General features: G+C 40.4%; 1 protein-coding gene across 3 annotated transcripts in view; it reads right to left on the reverse strand.

Annotated features, from left to right (window-relative positions):
- Gdap2 (ganglioside induced differentiation associated protein 2) overlaps nucleotides 1-11,681 on the reverse strand; it is a 190,374-nt gene extending 178,693 nt beyond the window's left edge. For 2 of the 3 annotated variants that reach the window (XM_070098761.1, XM_070098759.1), the window contains exons 1-3: nucleotides 11,583-11,681; nucleotides 6,887-7,079; nucleotides 3,257-3,399 (exon numbers count right to left, since the gene is read on the reverse strand). In XM_070098761.1, the coding sequence (XP_069954862.1) occupies nucleotides 3,257-3,399; nucleotides 6,887-7,053 (310 nt within the window). In that variant the 5' untranslated portion in view covers nucleotides 7,054-7,079; nucleotides 11,583-11,681. The remainder of the gene's footprint in view (nucleotides 1-3,256; nucleotides 3,400-6,886; nucleotides 7,080-11,582) is intronic. The other variant, XM_070098760.1, reaches the window with a different exon arrangement.
- Between the last annotated feature and the right edge of the window lie 713 nt (nucleotides 11,682-12,394).

The raw sequence follows: 12,394 nt of genomic DNA on the forward strand, positions 1-12,394 counted from the left end.
AGATGGGAAGGTACCTAGGGATTGGCAGAGAGGGTGTATAGTCCCTTTATATAAAGGGGAGGGGGACAAAGATTGTAAAAATTCTACAGGAATAAGTTTACTGAGTATAACAGGAAAAGTGTACAGTAGGGTTATTATTGAAAGAATAAGAGATAAGACAGAGTGTAGAACTGGAGATGGGCAAGGAGGTTTTAGAGTGGGTGGGGAATGTGTAGATCAAGTCTTAGGTGTGGAGTTAATAAAAGTATTAGTCAGAGGGCTGAAGAGGGTTTGTTGAGGTGGTTTGGTCATTTAGAGAGAATGGATCAAAGTAGAATGGCATGGAGAGCGTATAAATCTGTAGGAGAAGGAAGGCGGGGTAGGGGTCATCCTCGAAAAGGTTGGAGGGAGGGGGTAAAGGTGGTGTTGTGGACGAGGGGTTTGGACTTCCAGCAAGCGTGCATGAGCGTGTTAGATAGGAGTGAATGAAGACAAATGGTATTCGGGACCTGACGAGCTGTTGGAGTGTGAGCAGGGTAATATTTAGTGAAGGGATTCAGGGAAACCGGTTATTTTATGTAACCGGACTCAAGTCCTGGAAATGGGAAGTACAATACCTGCACTCTAAATTAGGGGTTTGGAATATTGGCAGTTTGGAGGGATATATTGTGTCTTTTTATACGTATATACTTCTAAACTGTTGTATTCTGGGCACCTCTGCAAAAACAGTGATTATGTGTGAGCGAGGTGAAAGTGTTGAATGATGATGAAAGTATTTTCTTTTTGGGGATTTTCTTTCTTTTTGGGTCACCCTGCCTCAGTGAGAGAAAGCCGACTTGTTGAAAAAAACAAATAATAAAAATGCTAATAATAATAAAAATGCTAATAATAATAATAGAAATGCTACTAATAATAATAATAGAAATGCTACTAATAATAGAAATGCTAATAATAATTATAAAAATAAAATTGCTATTAAAATAATTACAAATAATGATTACAGTACAGTGGACCCCCGCATAACGATATTATTTCAATCCAGAAATCTGTTTGGGTGCCTTTATAGACCAAATTTGTTCCCATAAGAGATATTGTGAATTAGATTAGTCTGTTTCAGACCCTCAAAAATACACCTACAAAAGCACTTACAAAAATACACTTACATAATTGGTCGAGTTGGGAGCTGATCGTTATGCGGGGGTCCACTGTAATTTATTTTAAAAAGTACTATACTTAAGTTACAAGACTTTGTTACACGTAGGCTCATTAAAAGCAGTCAATAAATTCTCGATTACCTACACAACAACTACAAGCCTATCAAATACAATGATAATTCATTCCTTAAAATTTTTTGCAAGTCAGTTAATTAGACAGAACCTGTTTTCCCACAGACATCCTTATTGTAATGGGAGATGCATTCCTCAGCCATAATATTCCATATCTAATTCAAAAATTCAGTTCTTTGCCTAATATACAATGTGTAGTTTACATGTGGTAAAATATTGTTCATCACAAAGAAAGCCACTAGCATGCATGAGCATTTTCACTTTTTTTTTTTACTACAAATATGTACCATTATTTTACATTCAGTACCATTCTTTTTTACTTACAAGCAGTAATTAATAGTTTAAATAATGTATACTTGCAAATTAAAACAGATACTGCAGAACTGTATGGTACAGCATTTACCTTGCATGTTGACGTTGTCTTACCGAAAGTGGAGTTTCCTCTTTATTTTAGGTTGATTTAATTTGAAGGTGAAGTAGTGTGATAAAACTGGTTGAGGAGAATTTGGGCATTTCTAAGTTGTGGCAGGAGTTGATTTCTGAGGCATTTAAGCATCTTCAGAGACTGATTCAACTGGCAAATTCTATAGAGTTTTAGTACCTTTCGAGGTTGATGCCACCGGGGATTTCCTCAGAAAAAACATCTATAGTATGTTGGTAAATTGCCTTTTTCCAAGATAAAAAAGAAAAAAAAAACAGGCAAATCTTGTAAAGTCTTGACTCTTGCTTCTAAAGGTCTTAAAATCCTTTATCAAAGAACTGGAATTGCTCACCCATTCTCTTGGTATAGTAACAAGTTTATTTTCTAGGGGTGATTCAACCACACAAGGCTTCATCATATCTTTATTTTCTGAAACAATTTTCTTCTGCAGTTGAAAGAGTTCATCACTGGTTAGACTAACAGTATCAGAGTTGAACAACTCCACAGTCTCTGCTTCATTGACACTCTGTAGAACATTGCCATGTCATACTCAGGCCAAACACACCAAAATCATAGACCAAGGATTTGGTCAATTTCCTCCAGACAAGTGTTCAATATGACTGAGACGCTATAACCCATCCAAAATTCCTCGAGGTTAGCACCTCTAGTGACCTAAGTATTGGGCACTTTTATGCCTTCAGTGTATCCATCATCCTTTATATTAGCAATGGTAGAAAACTTTGCAAGGGTTTCACCACCTCATTCTTATTTGACAGTTTCACTATATTCAGCATCATGTCAAAGTTTATGGATTACCTTTTCCACGGCTAGTTTCCAAGATAAATTTTGAGGAACACAGCTCGTGCAAGGAGTGAGTGCACCATGTGTTGCAGCAATGCTTACCAACAGTCACAGCAGCAATTTCCAGTGGCACGTCTTCCACCCTCCATGGCCACGAGTAGTCCTGTGCATCGGAAGAACGAGTCCATGTGTGTACATCATTAACTGGTTCCACAAGGAGCATGTCAAACTCAGAACATCATAAGTTGAAATATCACAACCAGTGGGCCTATACTACTGTTATAACCCAGATTCCATTATTTGACTACCAAATGACACCAACATATAACAAGAGAACAGAAATGTGCAAATTGAATTTATATTTAGAATATTATGGTTGAAAAACACATCTCCCATTGTAATATAGGTGTCTATGGAGAAACAGGATTAAAGTTCGGAGCACCCAAGTAATGAACAAGTTTCAGGAACACATTAAGGTTGCAAGTGGAGGACCTACTGTACTTCTCGACAAAATTCAATAACTTTTATCATTAAATTTAGGAACTGTCTCCAGTTCCTAAAAATCAACAAAAACTAAAAATTGAAATTCCCTTAGTTGTTTATTATAATCAAGGGGAAGATATAAACCAGTAAAGGATATACAGCACCTGGGGAATGGGAGATTATTACATTTGATCCAAGGAAGGAAAGGAAAGCTTCAGTTCCTTAGATCAAAAGCCCTTCATCATCATCAAAGCCCATTAAATGATAGTGTAGAGATGCAACTTACTTTTTATGGTGTTATAAAGCTCATTCTTTAATTCAGATCCTGCTTTATATAGCAGCCTTTCACTGTATCCATTTCGCTCATTAAGAGTTTCATTTGTGCTGTGAACAATACCTTCTGCATTCAAACAGGTTATATCACCAGCCCTAAAATAAATTCAATTAGAAAATTAGGATTTTTATTCAAACAAGACTGACTAATACTGTATATCCATATTGTAAAAAGAAGCTTCTTCTGTTTGTATACGACAAACTATTTTAACAAGTGAAAAAAACACTAAAATATTACTAGAGTTTTGCAAATTATTATTATTATTATATTCATGGGGAATCTATTAACCTCTAAGGGCCACAGTGCCAAGGAAATGCAGAGTTATCAAATTTGATCTGAGAAAGGGAAGGGTAGATCTAAAAGTCTTTCATCATCATCATCATCGAAGTACCCAAATCCTCTTGAATTGAAACGTAAAAAAAAAAAATAAGAATATATTCTTTAACTGAGCTAATAATAGTTAAGATACACTCATTCAATACAGCCTCTCCTCATTTAGCGGCGTACTCGTTTACCAATGCCTCGGACTTACGACGGGCTCTCTGAACAATATTCATACCTAAATAATATTAGAGCTGATTTCCTCTATTCTGTTTATTTTAATATACGTACAGTTTACTACTGTACATGTGTATAAACATTTAAAAATATACCAGAAATGTTATAAATGGTTCAAAGGTGACATTAAAACAATATCAAAGATGGTTGACACAAACTCACTACCATTATGGTATGCTCCTCACTTAGTAACGAATTCATTTAACAGTGTGGTCTCAGGAACGGAACTCTGTCGTAAAGCGAGGAGAAACTGTACTAAATTAACTACTTTTTCCTCACAAGGGAAGAACAAGTCAACATGACCACTGTCCTGTATTTCTTCAGTACTCTCATACATAATTTCATTGATCCACAAGACTAAGGCCAATTCTGATGCCTCTTCCCAGATAATAATACATTTTTCCCTTCTTATAAGTATACCATGATCCACTACAGGACTTCCCTGTTACTCTTGCCTGTTTCTCTAGCTTCTGTCTCGGTCTCTTTATGTAGTACTACAGTGGTACCTTGACTTACGGGTTTAATTCATTCCATGACTCAGCTCACAACTCAATTTGCTCATATATCCAATCAATTTTCCTCATTGAAATTAACTCAAATGCCATTACAGTGAAACCCCAGATTTCGTCCGGTGCAGATATTGTACAATTCGGATTTCAACCACTCTTTTGAGCGAAATTTTACCCCGGGTTTCGTACCTCTGCTTGGAAATTGTCCGTATCAGATACGGCCGCTCACACATACGTGACTCAATCTGCCTCTGTCACTTGCTCAGTGAGCAATACTCAGTGCATTCATCCAAAACATTTCACAATCTATTGTTTTTTGTGTTTGTTTATTGAGTGCGACTGCGAAATAAGCCACCATAGGGCCAAAGAAAATTCCTAGTGCCAACCTTTTGGTAAAGAAGGTGAGAAACACAACAGAATTCAAGAAAGAGCTTGTAGCAAAATATGAAAGTGGTGTACGTGTGGCCGAGCTCACCAGGAGTTATGAATGTACAACTTGTCAGACACTGCAACATCATGGAATCTTGATTCTGAGGACATGCACACAATCTTCACGACTACTACTACTACTACTACTACTACTAACCCATCTCTTTGGGTAGGACCTACTTCCACTGGGGAATCCCACTTACCAGTGACTATGCCCTCGTCTGCTACACGTCCCCTTTCCACCTGACGTTAATATACAAGTGCCAGGCTCCTTGCTTCTGCTTCAGAATCTCCAGGACTATGGTGCTCTTCGCACCAACTCCAAGGTTGAGGGACTGATTACCTCGTCTTCTGTATATAGCTCTACTGTCTTCAAGTTATGTCCTGGAATTTGTATTGATAAAGCCACTGGATGGCGAAACGTCTACAATAAAGATACCCAGATGTTGCACATGTGTCTTAATTTCATCAGTTATGAATGTATTCCAAACAATAACCTCTCTTCCCGCTCCCCTGCTCGCCTTGTTCCACACGCTAAAAAGAATCTTCAATAAAGGTATGTATGTAATAGTGATTTAAATGTTCATGTATCCATTAAAATTAGTCATTTATATTTATTTCTCATTGTTTTCTGTATGTAAAACTATATGTAGTTATTCTCTATAAAATGTATTTTTTGGTAATATTTTTGGGGTGTCTGGAACGGATTAATTGGATTTACATTATTTTTTATGGGAAATATTACTTCGGTTTTCGTCCATTTCAGATTTCGGCCGACCTCCTGGAATGGATTATGGACGAAAACCAGGGTTCCACTGTAATCAGTTCCAGCAGAATTCCTGGCTCTCGGGAGGCAGGAGAAAATACTTCAAAATAACACTAATATCAACTCTACAGCTTATTTATCTATTAGAGTTGATCTAATATGACATAATAAACAATATAAATAACATCGAAACATGATATATACTCTAGAATGAATAAAAGATGTCATCATGTGACGAGTGATGGCAGCCACTCCCAAGGTAAAAATAATTATCGCTCTGACCATATCTTCCCATTGTTGCCCTTCTGAGGTCGTATTATAAAAGAAAACGGAGTGTTTGTGAGGCTAACTGCACTAGATCACTAGTTTCATAAAGAAAACACTGAAACAAAAGCAATTTTTTCATGTTTTTCTATGATTTCATGCTTTAATTCAATGGACATCATCCTCTTCTTCTCAGCACTGTCCTTTGCACTTACTTTCTTAGGATCCATGGTTAGAAAAAAGAAACTTGGCAAAATAAATGCACAAAACGCTAGGATGTTGGGTGGATGTTGTGGCGTTCACTGTGCCAACTAGTTGTGGCGTATCTGAAACTTGCTTGTACTGTATCTTGGATTTTGCTCGCAACTCAACGCTAAAAATCAACGTAGCGACGGCTCACAACTTGGAAAACTTGTAAGTTGGGACACTCGTAAGTCAAGGTAAGTCAATGCTTTCAGTGATCCACAATTCACATACAGTGTCATATATCCAGAAGCTTAACAGATGTCTGCCTAATGTCTCACCTGAGGTTCACCTAACATGCACCGAGATGATTTAATTTCCATTAGGTAGAATGATCCAACCAATACAGCACTATTAATATCAGCCATGTTAAATCACGACCAATAGCGATTCATTTTCCTTCTGTCTAATACAGGGAAATATTCCCATTATGAGGCCAAAAGGAGATAGAGGGTTGGGGGTGCTATTCGAATCTGATCCAAGGAAAGGATTACTCAGATCAAGAGCTAGTTCACCACAGCAAGGGTCCTTCCCTCTTATGAAGGGTTTTTATTAGTAAATATTTTATTTTGATTTTATAATTTGGTTTTTGACCTTGATGAATTAGACACATGCACAACATCTGGGTACCTTTATTTTGTAGATTTTTTGCCAAATAAAGATACCCAGATGTTGCATATGTGTTCAATTCATCATCTTGTCTGTACTGCATACCACAGATATACACTCAGCCCTTGAGTTAAGGTAGCAACTCGTATCACAAAGTGATGAGCTATTGTTTAAACTTAGCAGCTACAATATAAGTTGGCATACCATAGGCAAATTTTGTTATTTAGAGTTTTGTTAACTCGGAAAGGAGGAATGTTGTGGTTAGATGTAGGCTGCGGTGGGAGCATAGGAGGAGTGCCGGGCTCCAATGCTGCCCATGTTGGCAGGGACCACACATCCACTATATGAGGATTAACTCCAAGGGGCTCCATAACATCTCATGCCTCAATACCTGAAACTGCCAAAAAGAATATTTAGATTAGCAATTCAGCCAACTTCAAAGCCATTAAACAAAATTTCATTACCTTTCAGAATCAAATTATCAAAACATGATACAGTACATCATTTCAAAATGTGCTGCACTGTATATGTAACATAGTATTACTGTTGCACAAAATAACTTTTTGCTAAATTTTTATGAAAGTTACTTAGTAATAAAACATTCTATATTACTGTATTTTGAATTGCACTCATTTTCTGTTTAAAAATATGAGCAGTCCTAACTAAGCCAGACCATATCATGATATACTCGCTGTGAGCAGACATGGGCACATCATACTACACAGTGAATATTAAAATGGTATAAAATACCGACAGGTTGTTAGGTAAGACATACATGCAACAGCTAGGTATCTTTATTTCAAAACATTTCGCGTACATACTTGACTGAAGAAGCCTACTGTGTAGGCAAAACGTTTCTCTACACATCTGTTGCTATGTATGATAATCTATATAACTGTATTTGTGTATACCTGAATAAACTTACTTACTTAAGATACCTAACTGCTGTGTATGTGTCTTACCTAACAACCACACTACACAGTGTCTCCTCCCTTCAGGTACTCCTGACAAGATGGGTACAGGAGCACGAGTCCTCCACAACCCAACCAGCTTGCTACTGAGTAACATCAGCCCTCCCAGCTTTTCAATCAGTTACCCAGGATAACATAACCCTCCCAGCTTGTTGCCGAGTAACACTGGAAAACACGTCAACCCTCTCTGCTTGTTTCCAGGTAACCCAGGATAATACACCAATCCTCCCAGCTTGTTGCTGGGTAACCCAAGATAACACACCAATCCTCCCAGTTTGTTGCTGGGTAACCCAAGATAACACACTAACCCCCTCAGCTTGTTACTGGGTAACCCAAGATAACACACCAACCCTCCCAGCTTGTTGCTGGGTAACCCAAGATAACACACCAATCCTCCCAGTTTGTTGCTGGGTAACTCAAGATAACACACTAACCCCCTCAGCTTGTTACTGGGTAACCCAAGATAACACACCAACCCTCCCAGCTTGTTGCTGGGTAACCCAAGATAACACACAAATCTTGTTGCTAACCCAAGATAACACACAAATCCTCCCAGTTTGTTGCTGGGTAACCCAAGATAACACACCAATCCTCCCAGCTTGTTGCTGGGTAACCCAAGATAACACACCAACCCTCCTAGCTTGTTACTGGGTAACCCAAGATAACACACCAATCCTCCCAGCTTGTTACTGGGCAACCCAAGATAACACACTAACCCCCTCAGCTTGTTACTGGGTAACCCAAGATAACATACCAACCCTCCCAGCTTGTTACTGGGTAACCCAAGATAACACACAAACTCCCTCAGCTTGTTACTGGGAAACCCTAGATAACACAACAACCCTCCTAGCTTGTTACTGGGTAACCCAAGATAACACACAAACCCCCTCAGCTTGCTACTGGGTAACCCAAGATAACACACTAACCCCCTCAGCTTGTTACTGGGTAACCCAAGATAACACACCAATCCTCCCAGTTTGTTACTGGGTAACCCAAGATAACACATAAACCCCCTCTGCTTGCTACTGGGTAACCCAAGATAACACACAAACCCCCTCAGCTTGTTACTGGGTAACCCAAGATAACACACCAATCCTCCCAGTTTGTTGCTGGGTAACCCAAGATAACACACAAACCCCCTCAGCTTGCTACTGGGTAACCCAAGATAACACACTAACCCCCTCAGCTTGTTACTGGGTAACCCAAGATAACACACAAACCCCCTCAGCTTGTTACTGGGTAACCCAAGATAACACACCAACCCTCCCAGCTTGTTACTGGGTAACCCAAGATAACACACGAATCCCCTCAGCTTGTTACTGGGTAACCCAAGATAACACACTAACCCCCTCAGCTTGTTACTGGGTAACCCAAGATAACACACTAACCCCCTCAGCTTGTTACTAGTTAACCCAAGATAACACACTAACCCCCCAGCTTGTTATTGGGTAACCCAAGATAACACACTAACCCCCTCAGCTTGTTACTGGGTAGCCCAAGATAACACACCAACCCTCCCAGCTTGTTACTGGGTAACCCAAGATAACACACCAACCCTCCCAGCTTGTTACTGGGTAACCCAAGATAACACACCAACCCTCCCAGCTTGTTACTGGGTAACCCAAGATAACACACCAACCCTCCCAGCTTGTTACTGGGTAACCCAAGATAACACACCAACCCTCCCAGTTTGTTACTGGGTAACCCAAGATAACACACCAACCCTCCCAGTTTGTTACTGGGTAACCCAAGATAACACACCAACCCTCCCAGTTTGTTACTGGGTAACCCAAGATAACACACAAACCCTCCCAGTTTGTTACTGGGTAACCCAAGATAACACACCAACCCTCCCAGCTTGTTACTGGGTAACCCAAGATAACACACCAACCCTCCCAGCTTGTTACTGGGTAACCCAAGATAACACACTAACCCCCTCAGCTTGTTACTGGGTAACCCAAGATAACACACCAGCCCTCCCAGTTTGTTACTGGGTAACCCAAGATAACACACCAACCCTCCCAGCTTGTTACTGGGTAACCCAAGATAACACACCAACCCTCCCAGTTTGTTACTGGGTAACCCAAGATAACACACCAACCCTCCCGGTTTGTTACTGGGTAACCCAAGATAACACACCAACCCTCCCAGTTTGTTACTGGGTAACCCAAGATAACACACCAACCCTCCCAGTTTGTTACTGGGTAACCCAAGATAACACACCAACCCTCCCAGCTTGTTACTGGGTAACCCAAGATAACACACCAACCCTCCCAGCTTGTTACTGGGTAACCCAAGATAACACACCAACCCTCCCAGTTTGTTACTGGGTAACCCAAGATAACACACCAACCCTCCCAGCTTGTTACTGGGTAACCCAAGATAACACACCAACCCTCCCAGTTTGTTACTGGGTAACCCAAGATAACACACCAACCCTCCCAGCTTGTTACTGGGTAACCCAAGATAACACACTAACCCCCTCAGCTTGTTACTGGGTAACCCAAGATAACACACCAACCCTCCAAGCTTGTTACTGGGTAACCCAAGATAACACACCAATCCTCCCAGTTTGTTACTGGGTAACCCAAGATAACACACCAACCCTCCCAGCTTGTTACTGGGTAACCCAAGATAACACACCAACCCTTCCAGTTTGTTACTGGGTAATCCAAGATAACACACCAACCCTCCCAGCTTGTTACTGGGTAACCCAAGATAACACACCAACCCTCCCAGTTTGTTACTGGGTAACCCAAGATAACACACCAACCCTCCCAGCTTGTTACTGGGTAACCCAAGATAACACACTAACCCCCTCAGCTTGTTACTGGGTAACCCAAGATAACACACCAACCCTCCAAGCTTGTTACTGGGTAACCCAAGATAACACACCAATCCTCCCAGTTTGTTACTGGGTAACCCAAGATAACACACCAACCCTCCCAGCTTGTTACTGGGTAACCCAAGATAACACACCAACCCTTCCAGTTTGTTACTGGGTAATCCAAGATAACACACCAACCCTCCCAGTTTGTTACTGGGTAACCCAAGATAACACACCAACCCTCCCAGTTTGTTACTGGGTAACCCAAGATAACACACCAACCCTCCCAGCTTGTTACTGGGTAACCCAAGATAACACACCAACCCTCCCAGTTTGTTACTGGGTAACCCAAGATAACACACCAACCCTCCCAGCTTGTTACTGGGTAACCCAAGATAACACACCAACCCTCCCAGTTTGTTACTGGGTAACCCAAGATAACACACCAACCCTCCCAGTTTGTTACTGGGTAACCCAAGATAACACACCAACCCTCCCAGTTTGTTACTGGGTAACCCAAGATAACACACCAACCCTCCCAGCTTGTTACTGGGTAACCCAAGATAACACACCAACCCTCCCAGTTTGTTACTGGGTAACCCAAGATAACACACCAACCCTCCCAGTTTGTTACTGGGTAACCCAAGATAACACACCAACCCTCCCAGTTTGTTACTGGGTAACCCAAGATAACACACCAACCCTCCCAGCTTGTTACTGGGTAACCCAAGATAACACACCAACCCTCCCAGTTTGTTACTGGGTAACCCAAGATAACACACCAACCCTCCCAGCTTGTTACTGGGTAACCCAAGATAACACACCAATCCTCCCAGCTTGTTACTGGGTAACCCAAGGTAACACACCAACCCTCCCAGCTTGTTACTGGGTAACCCAAGATAACACACCAACCCTCCCAGTTTGTTACTGGGTAACCCAAGATAACACACCAACCCTCCCAGCTTGTTACTGGGTAACCCAAGATAACACACCAATCCTCCCAGCTTGTTACTGGGTAACCCAAGATAACACACCAACCCTCCCAGTTTGGTATTAAATCTCTCCTCTCACACCTGGACACTCATAACACTTCACACATCACCTGGATAATCACTTAGTAGGTCAATATTACTGATTAATGACGCTGCCAGGACCAGTGTTGACAGGTACCAGCAACTTAATGTTTACAGATGGCACTAACATCGCCCGAGGAAAACACACCTAAACAAACTTTTTTTCCTGAACACAAATAAGTAAGTAGATAAGTAGGTAAGTTTATTTAGGCACAGGTACACATAGGTATAATTATTATACATAATGTAAATTGCCGAAAAAAGTCAGACAAAGAATAAGTTTATTCATGTACAATTTTACACAATTTTGGATTTATTTATTTATTTATTTATTTATTTATTTGAACGTGATACAGAGAAGTACAAAGAATACAATTTTTAAAGTGCAGCATGCAATTGTCTTATATAGTGAAACATATGTCAATTACCTAGTCAAAGTGATTTTTTTTTTCCAAGGACCCCATTGGAAATAAGTCACTTTCTCAGACTTTTTGGGGGGTTATCCTAGGTAATCTACACAAATTCTGTATATAATAATTTATGTAATTGTATTTATGTGTACCTATACCTGAATAGACTTACTATGTGGCCTGGTGGCAAAAACTCTCGCTTCATACGGTAGTCCAGGTTCGATTCCCGGCGAGGGTAGAAACATTGGGGGTGTTTCCTTACACCGATTATCTATGTTCACCCATCAGTAAAATGGGTACCTGAGTGTTAGTCGACTGGTGTGGGTCGCATCCTGGGACAAAATTGACTTAATTTGTCTGAAATGTTCTGCATAACAAAGGGCTTTCTGTATAGTAGTGTTACTGATGTCAGCTAGGACTGTATACGTTAT

The sequence above is a fragment of the Cherax quadricarinatus genome, chromosome 64 (genome assembly GCF_038502225.1).
Source record: "Cherax quadricarinatus isolate ZL_2023a chromosome 64, ASM3850222v1, whole genome shotgun sequence".
Taxonomy (NCBI): Eukaryota; Metazoa; Arthropoda; class Malacostraca; order Decapoda; family Parastacidae; genus Cherax; species Cherax quadricarinatus.